The sequence below is a fragment of the Lontra canadensis genome, unplaced genomic scaffold, assembly GCF_010015895.1.
Source record: "Lontra canadensis isolate GAN:19392208 unplaced genomic scaffold, GSC_riverotter_1.0 scaffold288, whole genome shotgun sequence".
Classification (NCBI taxonomy): Eukaryota; Metazoa; Chordata; class Mammalia; order Carnivora; family Mustelidae; genus Lontra; species Lontra canadensis.
Genome location: NW_022631282.1, coordinates 187,607 through 208,257, shown reverse-complemented (window position 1 = coordinate 208,257; position 20,651 = coordinate 187,607). Strand labels below are relative to the sequence as shown.

Below are 20,651 nucleotides of genomic sequence, written 5' to 3'. Positions count from 1 at the left end.
ATCTGGACTGCAAACAAATCTGTGCAAAAACAGTCTTCCTCTGCTCTAGGGCATCTCCGATGGAATCCTGAGTTTAAAGAATCAGATCTATTTTGCTCTTTATTATCTACTCAAAGTTGTTTTGAAAAAAACAAAAACAAACAAAAAAAAAATCGAATTTCTATCCACTCTGAACACAATTCCTTATGGCACCAATTCAAAAGCCTACAATTCAGCATATGTACAAATGCATGATCTTTTTGATTTTTCTTCAATTGCTGAGAATGCTAACCTTATCTCCCTTATTACATGGCTAGTGCTGTGTGAAGAACGTATTTCTTTGGGACAGATGATCAAGAGTTGCGTTAATGGTTGGCTGACAGAGCAAAGGCCTTTCCAAATCAGAAGGGTTATTAATCTCGGTATTCCACAGTATTGGGCACTTAGTAATAAATGTCTGTTGTATAAGTGAAGGAAGGAATGAATGAACAAGAATTTTCTGATAACACTGTGAAGGCAACACAGTCAACGTTCATTCCCAATGATCTATTTGTGCAAAGAACCTGAAGAAAGGACTCTGCAAAGACAGCTAGCTAGTCATCCAGCTGACTTACAGGTGAGCACTGTAGAGATCAAGTCCTGCTCTCCTACGCTAGGAGACAGAACTAGAAGCGAGATCACCTGATAGCCATGCCCAATCCCTACAACCACTTTAATGTGATGAGATGGTCCCGGTGCCCATTTCTGCCAACACTCTTGACTTAGGCTTCCCAGTCAGAGAGGAAGTCTCTTGATGATAGATATCATATCCTAAATAGCTCTGTCTTCACAATGCCCAGAACAAGACAGTATACACCAACAGTCCTCAATAAATGCCTGCTGAATTCAAACTGGAAAATACGTTCTAAGGATACCACTGAATGATGAGATCAAGCCATAACTGAGATTTATCGTTAAACCATCAGGAGTTATATCTGAAAGCAAACTAACTGGTCAAATGCCATTTCCCCAAGCAGTTTTCTGTGCTGACATTCTGGGCCTCTCTCTGGCTTTTAAGGGAAAGAAGAGCTTCCTCTACCCATCTCCCTGTGAGAAGGATGGAAGAATTAGTCTACTTCATTTGAACGGAGTTAGAGTGGGTTACTCCTCGACACAGTCACACATACCAATGAAATAAACATACATTTCCCAAAGTCATTATTCAGTCCAGAAACTTACACGACATTAACAGTGTCCTCTTTTCCTTACATAAGCACTAGAATCAGCAGAGCTTTTGCCCCTTTTCACCCTAAATAGTGCACTACACATTCAGGAAACAGGAAGATTATGGAGGTGGGCCTAATCATGCAGAACTTGTGTTACTTGTGGATAATGACAGTAACTACTAGAAAAATAATAACTGTCTCCAAAAGAGGCCTTTAGATAGTGATTCACAGAGATCAAAGATGAGCATATTTAGAGGACATGAATTGTAATACTTATTTATGATTAATGTCTATTTCTCCAAGGATACAAAGCTCAAAAAATAAAACTGCCATATTTGGCACCGGGAACTAAAGCAAAGCCTGATGAGCTCTTATTTTAACACATCAACGTCAGGTTTCTTTGCTTGCTCAATATGTAATCAGTTTCCTCTGAGTAGGAAAAAAATTCAGAGTGATAAAGCAGATTTTTTCTGGTACTTATGCTGTTAAGGGCCAAGGTTGGTTTGTGTTGTTTTGTGCACATATGCCCCCCAGCTAGGGAAACAGAAGGTGGGACTCGACTCTTCTCTCATTTTGGCTCAGTCTGCATTTCAGAAAAAAAGATACATCTAAAATACTCAACTTCCAGTAGGATCTGATGGAGACAGGAAGATTCAATTAATGAGGAATTCTACAGAGGCTTTTTCAAAATCTGGAAAATGGCATAAAAAAGATAGTGACAGCTTCCCTCTAGCTAGTTTGATTTAAATTAATTATATCATTCAGACATATATAATCAGAAAATCACAAGCCTTTTTAATAAATAAAAAGACAAAACACAAATGCAAAACGAGAAACAAACCTGTCTTGTGTCACTGGGAAGTAAAGCAGGTAATCAATTCCATTTACTTTTATTCTTCCACTTCCATGCTCATAAACAACTGCTTCTGCTTTTGCGCTCTTTCTTTTACCTTTGTAAATATAAAATTTCTATTAGTAAAAATCTTCAAGGCGAATGTTCTGAGGTAGGTAAAACGACATTAGATTTTCTTCCCCAGAAGGACAATATACTATTACACTGTACGTAGCAAAGTTCTACGAGGATTACAAGTCAAACAAAAATAAAACAGGCAAACTACACCATAATCGATGTAATAGAGCTTACTATGGGGTAATTTTGTTCCTCAACTCTATTTTAGGAACACCACAATCATTTAAAATTAGTATCAACAAGCGATGAAGTAATTCATATTTATTAACCTTACTTTAGAAAAACAAGCAATTTACAATGGTCTTCTTTGATAATAAGGATATATGTAATCATAGAACTTAAACAAAGTATGGGTAGTATGATACAACAGAATTGTTAGAAATGAAAAGAATCCCCAGGAAAGGTCCCATTTCTTTGAAGTGCCAAAGGAAGAGTTGAAGGTTTGTCATTCACTAGGTCAGGCCTTAAGAGCTGCATCAGAATGAATGTCTGCGCGGCTCCAAGGAACATGCGAGGTTGAGGGCCTCAAGTTTTCAGGTTTCATACTTTTGCTATCTGATAAGCAGGTTCCCTGAGCATTTTATAGGGGAAACCTTTACTACGAACAGTTTTTGTTTCTGCCAGTTGAAAATGTGAAAAGAAAAAGATTTCACATAAATCTGTAAAACTAAAAAGTGTTAACATGATGGGGTAGGTATGCATCCACGTTTTTTCTTGGGACATGAGAAGGTTCAGATTTTTGAAACCTCAACAGTCTTAAGAATTAGGATATCCAATGTAGCAGTAGCAACAGAACAAAAACAAAAAACAAAAAACACCAAATGAATCAACTAAATACCAGGGAGCGATAGCAAGTAAAAATAATTGTTGTTTCTCAGTTTTCACGAAATTTATCTTCTCCCCACGGAATGTCATTACCTTCGCTGGTGCTGAAGGCCATTCCTTGCTCGTCATACTGCACAGGTTCAATCAGGTGTTTTTTTGATTGAATAGTTACACTCCTACGGAATCTCTGTACAAATTCTTCTTCGGCACCACGGTGCAGCGTCAATAACCTTTCCAGCAGCCGAATGAACTGTGCATACTGCAGACAATAAAATCAAAATTCATTAGAAGATGCAAGTGTAATTGCATTTGCTAAATTTTTTCTATTTTTGTATACCTGATCTTTCCAATGTTGCTTTTCCTGATGAATTTTGACAGGATGACACTTCTGCACCTTCATGCTGCTTTTAAAACACAGCATGCAGACACCGCGCCTCCCCTGTGTAGCCCTCAGTGCCCTATCTTTTCTTTTGAGAAACAAAAGAGACTTACCAAGCAAAGAAAAGTCAGTTTCTCTGTATTATAATTACATGAAATTGAGGTTTAAATTCATTTTCAAAAAATATTTAGATGATCTTCAAGTGTAATTTCTACTCTTTTATTAGCCGGATCAAGAGGAGGTTTAAAAATAATTTCCAGTTAAGTTATGTATAGTAAAATGGGGAGAGTTTGATTTCGAGAAAATGCACCTCTTAAATTATATTTCATAATACATTTGGCAAATATATCTTTAGCTGTTCAAGCTGTGTTACTTTAATGTTTATGATTTCCTTTAAAACCGAACAATCAAGCTATTTAAAAATTCAAGAGATACTTGACTTAAAGGGCAACCTCTTGAAATAAATTATCGCTGCTACTCTGTACGTTTTTTTTAATAGTTCTCGAACATGTGATTAGAAAGTAAACAACTTGGTATTAACCCCTTAAAATTAGACGCCAGAGTAATCATTCTAAAGTGTTTATGCAGAAGGAGACAACTAATACTCGAGATCCTTAGTTAATGTGGAGTGTGAGACCCAATTTTTGATAACCTTATTTGTGTTTCTGTCAACCCTAAAAATCATACGCCTCTGTCGCCTCTGACTTTATCGTGAATATCTGCCATTAATAATCTGAAACGTGGGGAAATCTCAACAGTAAGTTTAAGAAGATTGCTTCAATTACTGCTTCCTGTGCTGTCACAATAAAAAAGAGGGGAATTTTCTAGGTAAGGGTGACAGACTTCGCCACCTGCGGTTCCTGGACTGACACAGCTCTGTTCTTTCCCTCCATTTCCAGGCCTGTGCCCTCTGCTCTCAGCGGTTCTCTCACTTCTACTGCACACCGACCATGAACGTACAGAGGGGAAGCTACGAGTCTGGCACGGCCTTTCTGATGCACTGGGGGTAAGGTTTAAGAAGTCCCTACTTCCTCATCTTGATACCAGCCAGCAGCTTCAGGATTTCTTCTGCTATCCAGTACCCCAAAGTATAGCAGACTATCATCTATGCATCTACTGTCTATGCACAAGAGATATACAGATCATTACGTGTATATACAGAAAATGCATATATTTGTTTTGTTTTCCCAGTTGCACACCTCTGAAAAAAGTCCTTGGGATGTTTTCGAAATGGAAAAACAAAACCAAAAAACAAAAGCCAAATTTGTATTATTTAAAAAAAAAAATCAAAGCAGCCAAAAAACACAGGAAACAATGAAATGATACACTTAATGAAGAAGCAAAGAGAGATTTTTTCAGTTAGATCCAAATGCAGCAATAGTGACTTGGCAGTTAGGATATTAGAAATTAACTCCAGATCTACCACTCACCAAATGCCTGACACCTTGTTAAGCAAATTGCAACGTTTCCAAATCATTAATTTCTCCAATATGTTAAATGAGAAAAAGAGCAATTTAAGTACACGACTTAGAATCAACATGGGTGGTAAGGTACTAACAATGTTAACCAGTGCCATGGAAGGAAAAACCCTTCTTGGAACAATCTGTGAAACTTACACTCAAATATTCTACAAATAACCTAAATTTAGAACATCAACATATATAAAACCATCAAATTTCCTCAGATAATACTGGCACATATTAGAGCACTTAGCAAAAGAGCACTCCAATTAAAACCTAAAGCCCAAACTTTATAGGGTAGAAGACTCACCTGGGGAGCTGGTTTAAGAATATGAATTCCTGGGTGACACCCCTGGAAATTCTGAGTGAGGGCTGAATCTTAGGAAACTGCATTTTCTAATCCGTTTTCTGGCTGCATTTAAGTGATTCTGACATAGGTGGTTTTGCAGATTCCAAGATGAAAAATACCGCCCTTCTAGAAACTGCACACAAGTAGGCCAGGGAGCGGCAAAGTGCACGAAGGCAACCATGTGCTCCCTTCTTTTTCTACTTAACCTGTGATAAGTCCTTACACTTGTCATTATTAGCTTGTAAAATTAGCTCTCTGCTTTACTGAAGGAGATGAAAAATGACACCTGCCACGCTTCCCAAGAACTGCTGGCAGAGGACTGTAAGGGCACTTGTGGATAGGAGGATCTGGACAGCAGGCATGTCACCTTCCTGACCGCAATAAGGACCCATGGCAGAAAATGACTCTAAATAGTTTCAGAAAGGGAACTGTCTTAACGAACACCTGCCCCTGAGAAACATTGCTGTGAGATCCTAAATACAGCAATTGTCTACATTCTTATGGTACGAGGTCCCCTTAAATTTAAAAGATTAATTACTCACATCTTGATCTGACAGTTTTTCCACTAACATTTCTTCTAGTTCCTCCTTAATCAGCCATCTGCTGCCAATCAGGTCTCTGTTAAAATATCACATATATTCTCTTTTAAATTAACCATGCAATTAGAGTTCTATCACAAAAGATCCCACATATAGTAGCGATTCTTGATTGGGAAACAAATTTTTGTATTCCAGAGCATTAAAATTTCACCCAAGTAAACTATTTTTGAGAAGTGTTATTTCATTCCCTCACTCTACTTTAAAAAAGACACCCAGTCTAGCAAATGTTTTGCTGGAGGACTTAAACATGCTCTTGTGGAACTCATCTGATACACCAAGCTACCAGGTTTCTTAAAAATTAACACTGCACTTATTTTTCACTATTTACCTCAAAGGTGAAGCAATGGACGCAGAGTTGGCCCGCCTGCAGACTAAATTAATCATCAAGTCCAAATAAAGAGCTAGCGGTGGTGTGTACAATTTTGAAAAGGGATTCTCGAAGACTTGTGTCTTCTGCATAAGAAGTAGTAAGTGGGGGCTGCCTGGGTGGCTCAGTGGGCTAAGCCTCTGCCTTCAGCTCAGGTCATGATCTCAGGGTCCTGGGATCAAGTCCCGCATCAGGCTCTCTGTTAGGCAGGGAGCCTGCTTCCTCCTCTCTCTCTCTCTCTCTCTGCCTACTTGTGATCTCTGTCAAATAAATAAAATCTTAAAAAAAAAAAAAAAAAAAAAGAAGTAGCAAGTGAAGCAGCAGCCTGAAATCACCAGGCTGACAGATCTATCCTATCCCTGTCTGTCCAGTGGAAGTCCAAATCTTAACATTTATAGGCCTTGTTTTTGGCATTTTAGTAAATATACAGCTATATAAACAAAAATTCTGAGGACCTCATCTTCAAATATAAGTGCCATTTAATAAATAAACCTGGAATGAAGATAAAAATAACAGCAGTAACATCTACTTCCTCCCCAAAACTCACAAAAAACTCACAAAAAACTCACCTGTTATTTTGACCCCTAACTTTAATGATCAATGCTGAAACAGGGAACACACTTGTAAGCTTTAAGTATGCCTAAACACCACCAATGACAAGTGGCATGTTTTTCATTCAAAATTTTCATGTATTCTAATGCAAGAGAAGAACTTACTTGGTTTCAGTTTTTTCTGAAAATAGACCTTTGGCTTGCAACTGATTCTGACGTTTTTCTGCTTCTAGTAGCTTTCCATATGCTTCCTGTGGCAAATAAAATACATGCGCTAAAATAAGAGCTACGGTACATTATGACTTCTACTTCATATTTTCCCTGTGAGCATTCCTCAGTTCAGAAGGGACCTCCTCACAGAATCTGGCTGCACAGCAAATAATACTGAAAATACTTTTTAATTATACTGTTTCTCAAACTAAAGGACAGTGGTGTAATTTCAATGAGAATTTAGTATAATACACAATAGCATATATTAACTGATTTTAAAATAATTCTGTAAGATATTTACTCTATAAAGAACTCTATTAAAAAAAAAAAAACTCCAGTGAGGTTGGTAAACACAAAAGAAAGCTACAAACTATTTTTCTTTAAGTTCCACAAACAGGACCAAAAATTATCCTGTTAAAAAAAATCATAATTTATATAGCAATATGCACTTTAAATTCAGGGAATTAACCAGCAAAGGTATGGTATTTACAGTTGAACTACTTATCTAATATTCAGTATTTATATAATATTTAAGTCCTCACCATGTTAGTCTATATCTTAAAAAGTTTTCTATTATATTTGTTTTATTATTTGATTTCTTTCCATTAATTTACTTCCCAACAAAGTCTGTAAATGTATGTCACTTGTTAAATTGTAATATAAACAGGGGAAAAGTGCCATTTTGTTAGAACTTGTAAAATGCAATAATCTGGCAATGAACAGTATCAATAAAATACATTTTCCAGGAAATCAGTTTACAAAAGTAGAATCATGCAAGTTGTCTCCCAGTTTTTTGACTTAACAAGTGTTCACTGAGGACTCACATGCAGTATGTGTGTATTCACTTACGATTTAACATAATCTACCACACTGATACCTAATGAGTAGACATTTTCAAAGGATGAGCCAGAGATGATATAAACGACATTTTTTCCCTTGCTGATCATGTCACCTTCCAATATCACCAGCTACTGTCCAATAATGAAGATACAACCTGTTACTGTAGACACGTTGATCCATATCCCAGTCTTAATAATTGCAGATTTTGGAAGGGCAACTTCTTGTGGGCTCTGATTAAGCTGCCGTATATATCACAAGGTTGCTCAAGAAGTCTGCTCTAAAAAAATGGAAAGTGTCTTTTTGCACAGGTCTCTGTCTGTATGAGCATGTGTACATTAATGGCGTACATGGGGATCTCAAACAAAGTGAAACCATCACCAGCTCGGTAACTTCCAAAGGTCAGTTCTCAGGGAAGCAGCAGCAGCACAAGTGTAGAACTGGTTAGAACTGTAATTTCTCAGGCCCCAACCCAGACTTTCAGATCATGAACCTCTGGGGTGGAGCCCACTGATCTGTTTTAATGACTCCAAGTTACACACACTGACTTTTGGATCTAAACACTAGAAGTACCAAGAGCCTAGTACAACATAATATGATAAAGGGGAAAATTCAGTTAATTCTATTCTCTTGTTCATTATTAAGTGTAACAATCTCTACAGCTATATCCATAGTACAAATCCATTGCCTGTGGCAACAGAACTACAACAGTCTACCCCCAAGAAAGCAAAAATGAATGCGAAACATCCACATGTAATATATATACCTGCTACTCAACTTAAAACTCTACAATTTATCTCCAAAGAATTGGTAAGCCTCATTTGACTGGTTGTGTAATTTATCTCCCAAGAATTGGTAAGTCTCATTTGACTTTTAACTCATTTTAGAAAGCTAAGGTACTGGGTTGTGACCCCAACTGGATACCGTATCAGAAAAATTTCTGTACACCTGTTTCTAGAAAGGAATTCTCAAACGCTCTGACCAGGTAAAATAAAGGAAGAGACAAGAACCCACAAGAAGTAGACAGACTCCACGCACACGGCATCTCCCTCCCTGTGCACCTGGCCCCAGGCTGTTGGCAGGCCGGGCCCAGCCACACTGCTACACCTTGGGGATCTGGGGAAGGAACAGCATAGGTCTCTATGGTCCGCTCCAGAGTCTGGACATTCTGAGGGTACGGAAGCCAGAGATGTAGTATCTTTCAAATCTAGCCAGCCAAACAAACAAACAAAACAAATCCAAGAGAACACCAACAACAGTAATAAGATGCCTTCTCCGGTTTGTAAGGCTGTTAATTTCTGGAATAACTGTGGCAACTAGAAAATAGTAATAATAATGAACCTGCCTCATAATCAAATTTTGAGTCACTTGTGGACTGCTAAAGTAATCATCATTTTCTAATGACTCTGGACCAACTTTAAGTCCATGCTCTTCTTCACATTTTTTTTTCACTGTGCCATTACCTTCCATGGTTATATTTAGCTCCATAATCATTTGTAAATAGTGCAAGTGAGATAATCAGAAAAAAATGTGTACTATGAGAAAACCAGCCAAAAACAGTACATGTAAAATTTCAAACATGGTAAATTCATTTACAGCAGATGCTTACACTTTGATGGTTGTAATCCATCGAACTACATAATTCTCATTAAGGCACCCCATACATTTCTTTAAATAGGAAAACATGCATCAATATTTAGCGCAGTGCCTGACCCATGGTAATGGTCAAGAAATGACAGCAGGGGGGAGGGATGGCATTCAAGAGTCTAACAATGGAAACACTTTTACTGGTGTACCATTTGTATTTATTCTTTCTCTTCTATATAATAAGACCACTCTAGAGATTCTATCTTGGTTAGTTAGAGACAACAGCTCTCTGGAAAGTAGAGTCTATAGCTTCAGCTCCCTGAAGAGATGTGTACTAACCAGCATCAAAAAAATCCCAGAGGGTATAAAATATGTCAGGAACTGTCAGCATCACAGATTATCACTGGTAGCTTCTGGTATATTGTTAAGTTTCCACTTAATTTTTAAAGGACACTAGAGAATTAGCGTGACCCCACCCATACTAAGTTTATATACTGTATTTAATAGTATAATTTTCAAATATGACAGGAATAACCCAGATGTGAAATGCTGAATCATTAATCACAGCTATGATTAATATTTCATAAAATCAAAGCAAGCCTATCCACCCCTCATGTCATCATATTTCCATAATGTATGAGTCAAATTTAGAAGGTGCCTAATTTGAAAATACCAGATGCTCAGGTTGCAGAAAAGGGATGCTTAAACGAAATCCTTCCAAGAGCATGAGCAATATGATTTTTTAGTATCCTTCTTAAATCTGTTTTGGCTATGTTAATCATGTAGAAATTCCAATTTTAGGAAGGGTAAACAAATAAAATTTCTTGTGGGGGTGGTATAGAAGTATATGATACCCAAATGATGCCCAAAACATACAACAGTAAACTGACAGTAACTATCCTCTTAGATACTAGTTAAATAAGAGGAAAGTAATGGACTTAAAATATGCGTTTGTCAAAAAAAAAAAAAAAATCACAAAAAATCAGATTTCCTAAGTAGCAATCATCCCAATTTTTTGGCTACTGGCATATAAATGAAATAAAATGAAATAAACATAATACAGAATTCACTTATCACAGTTACTGCTATTTATCTAATGTTTCAAGTGACATACCACACACCCTTGCTATCACTTTGTGAATACAATACACTGCATATATCGCCTTAAAAGAGCAGGCAGAAATATGTCAGCACCACCCTGCAGCTTTTTAAAAATCAGCACTCTGCACAGTTTGAAGGAGTTATTTCATAATACCTCATTTCGAGAAGGGTCACTGTTTTAACTCCATTTTTAAAGGATAAGGGCACAAAATAAGAAATTTTAAATATTCACAAGGTTACAAAGACAATGCAAACTACGTAAGAGTTCTGTGGCACTAAGTCCCCAGGACTTTTGTTTCTTGAAGTCTGGGATCTTCACATAGTGAAGTCGCTTCTAGGGCTGCTGTTCTCATGCTTTATGAACACAGACGGTTACTTAAGTCATTTAAAATAAACCAGAGAATTTCTAAATAAGCCAGGCTTCTTTCAAAAGGCAAATGAATCCCATTTATGCATAAGTTATCAGGATTAGAATTACTTGGTTTTCTTTCAAATTTTAACCTTTTTCACTTCAGCAGAGTAGTTTAAAAAATATATAATGATCTACTTATTCCTTAACTTCAAACTTTTCTGGGAACAGATTTCATCTGTGGCCATGTAATTCCTTCAATTTACAGAAATCCTTTGAAAATATTCCATTGTTTACTGTAAAGTGAATCCTAAAATATAAATGAGGTTTATAGATTTAAGAGGCTCAACTCCTGGTACAGTAAAAACTGCATCAAAAAGAGATAAACAACCGTATCATAGAAATTGGGGTAAGGGAGTTCGTGTGAAATGTCAGCAAATGCCCAAGGTATTTGATAACTGATTTCTTCAATGTCTGTACGGCCTTTTCCAAGCACTGGTCTCATGGAATGTTAAAAGGGGCTCCGGGCAGCAAAGGTTCCATGACCCAATGTTTGAGCAGCAGTGGGTTACTGCAACAGGCTTCTTTACTGCCAGACTTTATCATGCTATCCCGTAGCTCCTGGTGGAGTTTCCCAGGACTCAAGGGGCAGCACTGCCAAACTCACTTCACGGCAGAACCTTTTTCATGAAGAATATTTTATTACCTGTGTTTCTTAGCAAACTTTGGGAAAGGGTGCAGTAGACAAGCCCAGACTAAATGGATCATATTTTATAAAAGGTTTCCACTTCAGAGTCAAATAATCCCTTCCCGTAATGAATTTTAAATAATTTTCAATTCGCTTATAGTGAGTGAATTTAAAATTTTTCAAGAATGTGTATATATTAATGATAAATCTGAATTAACATTTTTCCTACAAGTAAAGTCCCTATCGAAACTCAACCATGGCTGTCCAGGTTGTAAATGTCTCGCTCATGGGTAAAACCTTCTTTACCACCTGCATGGCTGGCCGGGAAAGGCTCCAGCTGCTGTGGGCAAGGGGAGCCGACCCCCCACCTCTGCCCCGCCAGACTGGCAGGCCCCAAGGGCAGACAGACCACCCTTCCGCCCTGTCCCTTGACTGTGCACACATGGCTTTCTCCCTCATCTAGACCAAAGCTATTCACAGCTCAGCTGTGCCATGGCATAGCATTTTCTTTTCTGCACACATACCTTTATCCTCTTTATAAAGTCTTCCCTTTCCTTTACACTTCGGCTCGATTGTTTCAGGAAACTTCTCTTTTTCTCCCTCTGTTCATTCCTTCTGCTCCTGAAACCCTAAACTCAAACTCTAAAGAAATCATGTCTGAGAGGTATACAAGTTCTACTCGTCACATGGCCATTAAGGAAATGGAAAGCCATCCATTTCGGGTGAGAAAAGACAGATGAGCCAATGCCATCAAGCGTGGAGCTCCCTTTTCAGTACTCAAGGACCTTCTGAGAAACTCCTTAAGTCTCTTACTTCTTTTTACTTAAACTATTTTTTACTCCTTAAGACACTACTTGTTTGTTCTGTCCTATACTTTTTACATTACATATGCATCCCACATTCACTACAATGTAAAATAAGTGGGTTTTTACGGACTTTCCCAGGAACCTGAAGACATATTGTATCCATAGGAGAAAGGCAGTCCCAAGGAAGGGGGCAACAACCTTTGGAAAGTAACACATTTACAAAAGCTGAGACCGCTACGGATCAGCACATTTCCTCCACTGCACTTCACGCTTTCCTATCACGGTTCACATCTGGGCAGGAACAATAAATTGCTTCTTTCTTCTCATCCTCATCTTCCCTCAAAAACCTCCCTGCTTCTCCACAAAGATGGGATGGACTGATGACAGGCCAATTGGAAACAGTGTACACTAAAGCACTGGAGGTTATCCTTAACTGTAAGCCACACAGGGACTCTCTTGTATTAGTTGCTGTGAGGTAATACATAAGCCTATTACACCAACAGTGACCAAACACCAAAAAGAGGAATTGGCATTATTACAGAAGACAAAAAGGTTAACTGATGTCAGAAAGGTCTCCTGGGCAGAACTGCACACATATTTGAGACCCGTGAGATTTTTTGTTTGTTTGTCGAAAAGCTTGGCCCACGACTGCCATGCCTCCCAAAATTAGTTAGCTAAGCAGAAACCTAGTTTGGCTTAGGGTCTTTTTACCGTGTCACATGTAAGAACCTGTATCAAAAGAAACGGCAACGGCAAAGATACACTTCCAAGTGTTTAAGGCCTGCCACAGTCTTTGGGGGTCGACTCCTTGCTGCGGTGGGATCACTCTCCCACAGAATCGAACGGCATCTGAACCCCCCGCCCCAAGAGGAGGCAGAACAAAGGAGTGAGTAAACACATGAAGCAGTTTCAAGTTTTATCCTTTTTTTCTTTATACCCGATGCCTGACTTGCCTACAAAACCACTTCTGTCAAGTGACCAGTGGATATTTAGTCACAGTGCTTCAGAGTAGCAGAGGGTCTCTAGGAGGGCGATCACCTGCACCATCTAGGAAATGAGGCTGGCACGACCACAGCTGTTAAGAGCATCGGCCATACAGGAAGCTGATGGGCGCAGACTTAGGAAAGCATTTGTCCTTTTTTTCCACGCATACATTTACTTTAAGATTCCATAAAAAGTTGGTTTAGAAACACAAGGTTTTATTAGTGATCTGAATTAAAACACTCAGGTTAAACCAAACCATCTGTCATTCATACATGTAAACTGTTCTGATGAGCAGTACAACAAATGCCGAGCCCCACACCGCCTGGGGAGTCAAAACACCCCACACAATGAATGGACCTAAATTACGGAGTTGAACGAAAACAGAAAAGCCTGAAGAACTCAGATCTACGTAACAGAAACTGTATTACTCAGAACAAAAAAAAAGAAAGAAAGAAAGAAAGAAAGAAAGAAAGAAAGAAAGAAAGAAAGAAAGAAAGAAAGAAAACCCTTTATTAATCAGTTGTAATTTGACATCTTCAGTCAGACTACAGTAGTGAAACCAACTGCTTTCTTGAGCAGTACCTTCCTAAAACAGAAACCAACCCAAACCTGCGTTAGGGCCCTTCCACAATGTGTAATTTCTTCATTATGATGGAATGCAACAAAATATCTTGCCCTTGGGTTGCTCAGTTTCAGCCCAAACAAATGCAAATGGCTTGTCAGCTGACAGCTGTTTGATAAGGCTCCCCTACAAGACCTGCATACTTTACTTTTTTCCGTGAAACTCGGGATGAAAGGCAGAAGGCAGGAAGAGAATTAATGTAGCATACAGTCTAAAGGCAATGCTACAACCGTGATTAAGTAGAAAAGTTAAAAGGCACAGATTTTCCACAGCTTCGCTGCGTGCAACCCATCCGTGTAACAAGTTGACAGGCCTAGCGCGTCAGCTCCATCATCCCCTCCGACAGCTAAAACGCAGCATTGCATCCCTTTTCAGAGAAAATTTGCGTCTGCACCATGAAGCGTTGTACATTATTTCTTAGCACTGCAGGGGGCTCAAGTCCATATGGAACCTTCACAAATATTACCACAGATCAAACCAGCGGCGTTTGGAGGCAGATTTGACATACCTATTTAAATGAACAGCAGGGGTCCTCGGGCAGCCTCGGGCTGCGGGGGAGGCTCGGCGGAGAGCCAGCCGCAGCTCCATTAGTCAGCAAAGACACACTCTACATTTATCATTCATTTCATTTCTGCCAGGGCAAGAAGCTCATTTGCCCAAGGTCAACAAAAAGCGAAAAGAAGGTTTTCTTTTTTTTCCCCAAGAAATAAATGTACCTGACAAGTGGGGATTTTGTCCTTTGGGTTTGTGGAGCACAAATAAACACCAGAGAGTTCTAAAAAAGCCGAGTGAATGTGTGCCTGGGATTCAAGCAACCTGAAAGCTGACTGAGGCTGGGGAAGCCCAGTGCATGCTTTTGCAATTTTTTAAAAACCGTATAATGAAGAAAATAAAACTTGACACCGAGTTCTTAAAGCAAGATAGGTTCTGTTGTCCAAAACTGGGTATTAGCAGCTAGCCATTTTATTCATAATACCCTAGGGAACCCCCAAATTTGCACGCTATCAGACACTTAGAGCGCTGAAACAACAACGAGAAAAAGCTGTTCCCAGTACAAACGCAGTTGCAAGTCAACGTGTAATAAAACCATTTCTTAGGTCTTTGGAGGGCACAAATTCTAGACTCATAACGCTGCATTGGCCTCTAAAAGGCAAAAACTGTATAGGATAAACAAAAAGTACAGACAACAATTCGCCCGTGGTAAACGCCTTACAGCCCCTGACAGCAGCCTTACCCTCCACACACGTGCCTGCATTATGACTGAGCGGAGCACTGACCTCCGAAAATGATCTCAATTTGTAAGTACCAGCATTTTAAGGCCAGACATTCAGACATAAATTCTATGGTGTTTATTTACCTTTAGCAAAAATGAGTTAGTAAGATATAAAGTCTTTCGACATACTGCCTTACCTCTAGAGATCTTAGTTTTGCTCAGTCTGAAACATACTAGGTAAATCCTGAAGCCGAGCAAGATCTCTGGTACAGTCACTTAGCTTACAGTTCATATTATTAATCATCGATGTAATATACTTACATGCATTAATGAATAATACGACTGTTTGCCGGTATAGAAGAGAAAATGAAATGGACGGCCATCCTCTCCCCACTGGATCGCTAATAAAAAGCGAAATGAAAATAAACAAAAATAAAAATTTATAGGTATATTTAACTGAAGTTAGGAGACATATCTACAATTCTGATTAACTTTTAATGACAAAACAGCATTAATATTTGGAATTTTAGTATTTGGTTCAGCATGTTTAATGTGCTGTAAACTATTTAGGATATTTAATATTCCACACTCATTAACATAAAACAGTGTTTGTATCTGATAAAATATTCCTGTGCAGTTCACCATGAGAATTTCTAGAATTTGTTTTAAATAAACACACATAAAATAGCAAAAAATCATCTTGTTAGAACAAAGAATTTAGGTTTGGCTAAAAATAAAACACACTCCCATATTCTTAAAAAGGGAAGCTGAAAAAGTCAATGCTGTCATACATTCAGGAAATTAGGAAAAGGCATAATAACATAACAAAGAAAAAACTAAATGGATTTTTCCATGCCACATTATTTGTTCCAACTCTGTGGTAACACACCTCTGAGAGCTCAAACGTCTAAAACAGAAGGGCCCCCACAAGGTGTTATGTGTAATTCCTTTTGAAATACAGATGGTCATTCACATCTAATAAACACCAAACAAACTGAGGAATGGACTCACTGTAGTAAATAAACCAAACCTGACTCCACATCCTTTGCCCTTATTTCTACTGTTCTTTCTTGGTTAACCATTTGTGGGAACTTCAATATGTTAAAGGTACACTCCTCTGTCAATTACAGAAGTTGAAAACTCTTTTCTCCCAATCACTCACTCACTTCTTAAAAAAAAATTTTTTTTTTTAGAGAAAGCATCTTTTTTTTTTTTTTTTTAAAGGAATGAGGTCCTTTATCTTTTTTTTTTTCATGGGGAGGGTATGTGAGACAAACACAGACAGCCTTAATGTGTTGAAATCCTTTGTCACCCACCTTTTACTTCGGTTTACAGTGTCTTTCATAGTCAAGAAGTTTAAAATATATGCATACTGTAGAATCTGTCACTTTTCTCTATAGCACGGTTTACTGGCTGTTTCTCACTATCACCCCTACTAAGGAGCCTTGCTAGACATCTTTTTCCCTAATTGCCTCCTCCCCATGAAACTTCAATATCACAAACATACCGTAGATCTGTTGATGTATACAGAGGTCATTTGGAGGGTCGTAAACATTCTAAGAGTTCAGACTTTTCTGACCTCCTATGAATCCATTTACACTTTGGGATTTCTAAAAACTATTTTCCTATATTTTCTTCTGGAATTTTTATTTTTTTTTCATGCTCAGAATTTCATCTATTTGAAATCTATGTTCATCAGGCAGAATCCAAGTTATTACCTTGTGCAGCAAAGAGAGTCTTTGTCCCATCAGTTTTTTGATACTACACTCTTCTGTTGAGTCAATCTTTTTTTTTTTTTTTTTTAAGATTAATTTTAGAGAGAAAGAGAGTTCACTCAAGCAAGCACGAGCAGGGGGAGAGGCAAAGGGAGGAGAGTGAATCTTAAGTACACTCCATGCCGAGAACGGAGCCCAAAGTGGGGCGCGATCTCATGACCTCGAGATCACGAGCTAAGCCAAGACCAAGAGTCCGACGCTTAACTGACTGTTCCCGTCCAGATGCCCCACTACGCTCTTGTGTTGAAATACCATCTGTACAATAAGTAGGATATTTCTGCTTCTGAGGGTAACGGACATGACACTCAGGCCACTCTAAGTGAATATATTTAAAGTAGGATATTTCTGCTTCTGAGGGTAACCGACATGACACTCAGGCCACTCTAAGTGAATATATTTAAAACAAAGACCAAAATTTCATAATAAATTCTGAAGAAAAGTCTTGACAGGGATTTTAGCTTGAAAAAGAAAACTAGATTCTTATACGCCAAAGGCAGTGGATAAATTAAATACTTCTCCAACATCATTCTCAGACCTCACGAACTCCTGCATATTTTCCCACAGCTGGAACTTCACTAAGCAGTCCATTTGCACTGTATGTAGTGCCGAAGCCGTCAGAAAGTGCCTAAGAAAGACAACGATCACGGCTGCACATAAGACTCTACTGTGAAACTCGGGAGGGGTTTCCGAGCGGGCCTCATTTCGTGTGTGAGTATATAGACATGCGTGTGGATACACTTCATTTCATAATATTCCATTCAATCCAAGATGTCACAGATTTGAAGATGCCCCATCATGTATCTTACCCAAAGGAGGGAGGAGAAAATGCTGAACATCGTGGTTTACATTAACTGTAAAATTAATCCTGTGGTCAAAAATGTTAAAACTGAAAAACTGTCTTGGAATTCACCAAATATGACATTAACAAACATGCTGCTGCTGAATAACCTGGTCCACTGGTCTGTCCTGACACGGCATCACCACCACCCTTTGACTAAAATAAGCTTTTGCTGCATTTGATAGCTGCTAAGGTAACGTTCCTACATTACCCTTACTTTTTAAAAAGTTCTCTCTGCTTCTTACACATTTACCCTTTCAAATTAAGCTTATAAATATCTCCCAAAAGTCCTACTGGGACTTGGATTAAAATTATATTCCGTTCGGGGGCTCCTGGGTGGCTCAGTTGTTAATCATTTGCCTTCAGTTCAGGTCATGATCCCAGGGTCCTGCGATTGAGTCCCACATCAGGATCCCTGCTCTGGGAAGCCTGTTCTCCCTCTCCCACTCCCCCTGCTCGTGTTCCTCTCTCGCTGTGTGTGTCTCTCTCTGTGTCAAATAAATAATAAAATCTTAAAAAAACAAACAAAATTATATTACATTTGTTAATTTTTAAGGAAGTAACTTTCCAGTATCTTTTCTTACAGAACATGAAATCTTTTTTCTAGCTATTCAGACTTTCACCTATGAGGTTTATAATTTTACTAATTTTCATATTTACTACATAATAATTTTCTACATAAAAACTCATGCATATTTTTCTAAGTTTTACCTGTATTTTAGTTTTTAGTGTTCTTGATACTGTCCCCTCATTTAACTATGTTTTCTATAAAATTAACTTTATGCGATATGCCCTTCTTTCACTATTTTTTCAACGTTTTTCTTTTTTTTTAAGAGCAGTTCACAGCAAAGTTGAGAGGAAGGTAGAGATTTCCCATATACCATCTTTGCCCCCAAATATGCACAGCCACCTCCATCATAAAAAATCCCGACAGTGTGCCTTTGTTACAAGTGATGAACCTACTCTCTCTGGAGAATTATTATCACCCTAAGTCCACAGTTAACAGGGTTCACTCTTGTACACTCGGTGAGTTTGGATCCAGCACTATAATATCATACAGAGTAGTTTCAGTGCCCTAAGGATCCTCTGTGCTCCACCTACTCCCCTTAACCCCTGGCAACCACTGACCTTTCCACTGTTTCTGTAATTTAGCCTTTTCTAGAATGTCATATACGTAGAACATAGTAGGTAGCCTTTTCAGATTAGCTTCTTTCCCTCGGACATTTGCATTTAAGTCTCCTCCATGTCTTCTCGTGGCTTGACAGCACCCTTCTTTTTAGTGCTGAATAATATCCCATCATCTCTACATACCACAGTTTCATTACCCATTCAAATATGGAAGGACATCTTGGCTACTTTCAAGTTTTGGCAATTATGAATCAAGCTGCTATAAACACCTGTCTACAGGTTTCTGTGTGGACCTAAGTGTTTAACCGCTCTGGACAAATACCAAGGAACACAAATGCTGGATCGTATGGGAAGAGTACGTTTAATTTTTTAAGAAACCCCTGAACTTTCTTTCAAAGTGGCTGTACCATTTTTGCATCTCCATCAGTGATGAATGAGAGCTCCTGTTGCTCACCATCCTTGGCACAATTTGGTGGTGTCAGTGTTCTGGATTTTGGCCATCCTAAAAGGCGTGTAGTGGTATCTCACTGTTGCTTTAATTGGCATTTCCCTGAGGTGAAGCATCTTTTCATATGTTTACCATGTATATACCTTCTGTGTTATCTATTAAGAACTTTGACCAATTCTTAAATTGGGTCATTGGTTTTCTTACTGTTGAGTTTAAGAGTTCCTTGTATATTTTGGATAACAGTTCTTTATCAAATACGTCTTTTCCAAATATTTCTACAATCTGTTGGCTTGTCTTTTCATTCTCTTGACAGTGTCTTTCTCACAGCAGAAAATGTGAATTTTAATGAAATCCAGCTTCTCCTTTGGTGTTGTACATAAAAAGCCATAGCCAAACCCCAGGTCTCCTGGGTTATTAATTACTGATTCAATTTCTTTAATTGATACAGACTTATTCAAATTGTCCACTTCTGGTGTAAGTTCTGGCAGACTGTATCTAACCTACAAGAAATTGGTCCATTTCTTGTAGGTCATCACTTCCAGAGGCATAGAGTTGTTCATGGTATTCCTTGATTGTCTTTTTAATGTCCCTGATCTGTAGCAGTATCATTTCTTTCATTTCCAGTACTAATCATCTGTGTCCACGCTCCTTTCTTTCAGCTAGCCTGACTAGAAGCTCATCGATTTTATTGATAAAATAAAACTGACGTATAAAATCTATTATCAAAGAACCAGTTTTTGTTGATTTTCTTCACTGATTTCCTGTTTTCAACTTCACTGGCTTCTGCTATAATTTTTATCATTTTTTCTTCTACTTACTTCAGATTTAATTTGCTCTTCTTTGTCTAGTTTCCTAAGATGGAAGCTTAGACAAGTGATTTTAGATCTTCTTTTCTACTATACACTTTCACAATGCTATAAATTTCCCTCTGAACACTTTTGTCTATTGTTTTTATAAAGATTAAATACCAGAATTCCCTTGCCACAGACAAGGCTCAAGTTGATTGTTCTAGACTCTTTCAGTTCATTTACCTATGTCTACCTACCTACTGAAATACAAAGGACTGTCTGCATGTTTTTAAAAACACAATGGTATTAAGCTGTATTTACATTACATACTTCTTACAGACTATTTGTCTTCCCCTGGCCCCAAAATTCATATTGGAGCCTAATCCTCCATATGCTGGTATTTTGGTATGGGGCCTCTGGAAGGCGATCAGGTCATATGGGTAAAGCCATCATAAATAGGATGAGTGCTGTCACAGAAGGAACCCCAGAGATCCCGGGCCCCTTTGCCATGTGAGAACAAAGGGAAAGACAGCAGTGCATGAACCAGGAAGCAGGCTCTCACCTGGTGTCTTGATTTTGGACTTCCAGCCTCC

At 38.4% G+C, this 20,651-nt stretch overlaps 1 protein-coding gene across 1 annotated transcript in view; it reads right to left on the bottom strand.

Annotated features, from left to right (window-relative positions):
* Positions 1–1,406: 1,406 nt before the first annotated feature.
* LOC116862645 (28S ribosomal protein S9, mitochondrial-like) overlaps positions 1,407–20,651 on the bottom strand; it is a 58,979-nt gene continuing 39,734 nt past the window's right edge. The window contains exons 5-9 of the mRNA XM_032849994.1: positions 15,403–15,482; positions 6,850–6,935; positions 5,710–5,785; positions 3,073–3,238; positions 1,407–2,134 (exon numbers count right to left, since the gene is read on the bottom strand). Coding sequence (XP_032705885.1) covers positions 1,980–2,134; positions 3,073–3,238; positions 5,710–5,785; positions 6,850–6,935; positions 15,403–15,482 — 563 coding nt within the window. The 3' untranslated portion in view covers positions 1,407–1,979. The remainder of the gene's footprint in view (positions 2,135–3,072; positions 3,239–5,709; positions 5,786–6,849; positions 6,936–15,402; positions 15,483–20,651) is intronic.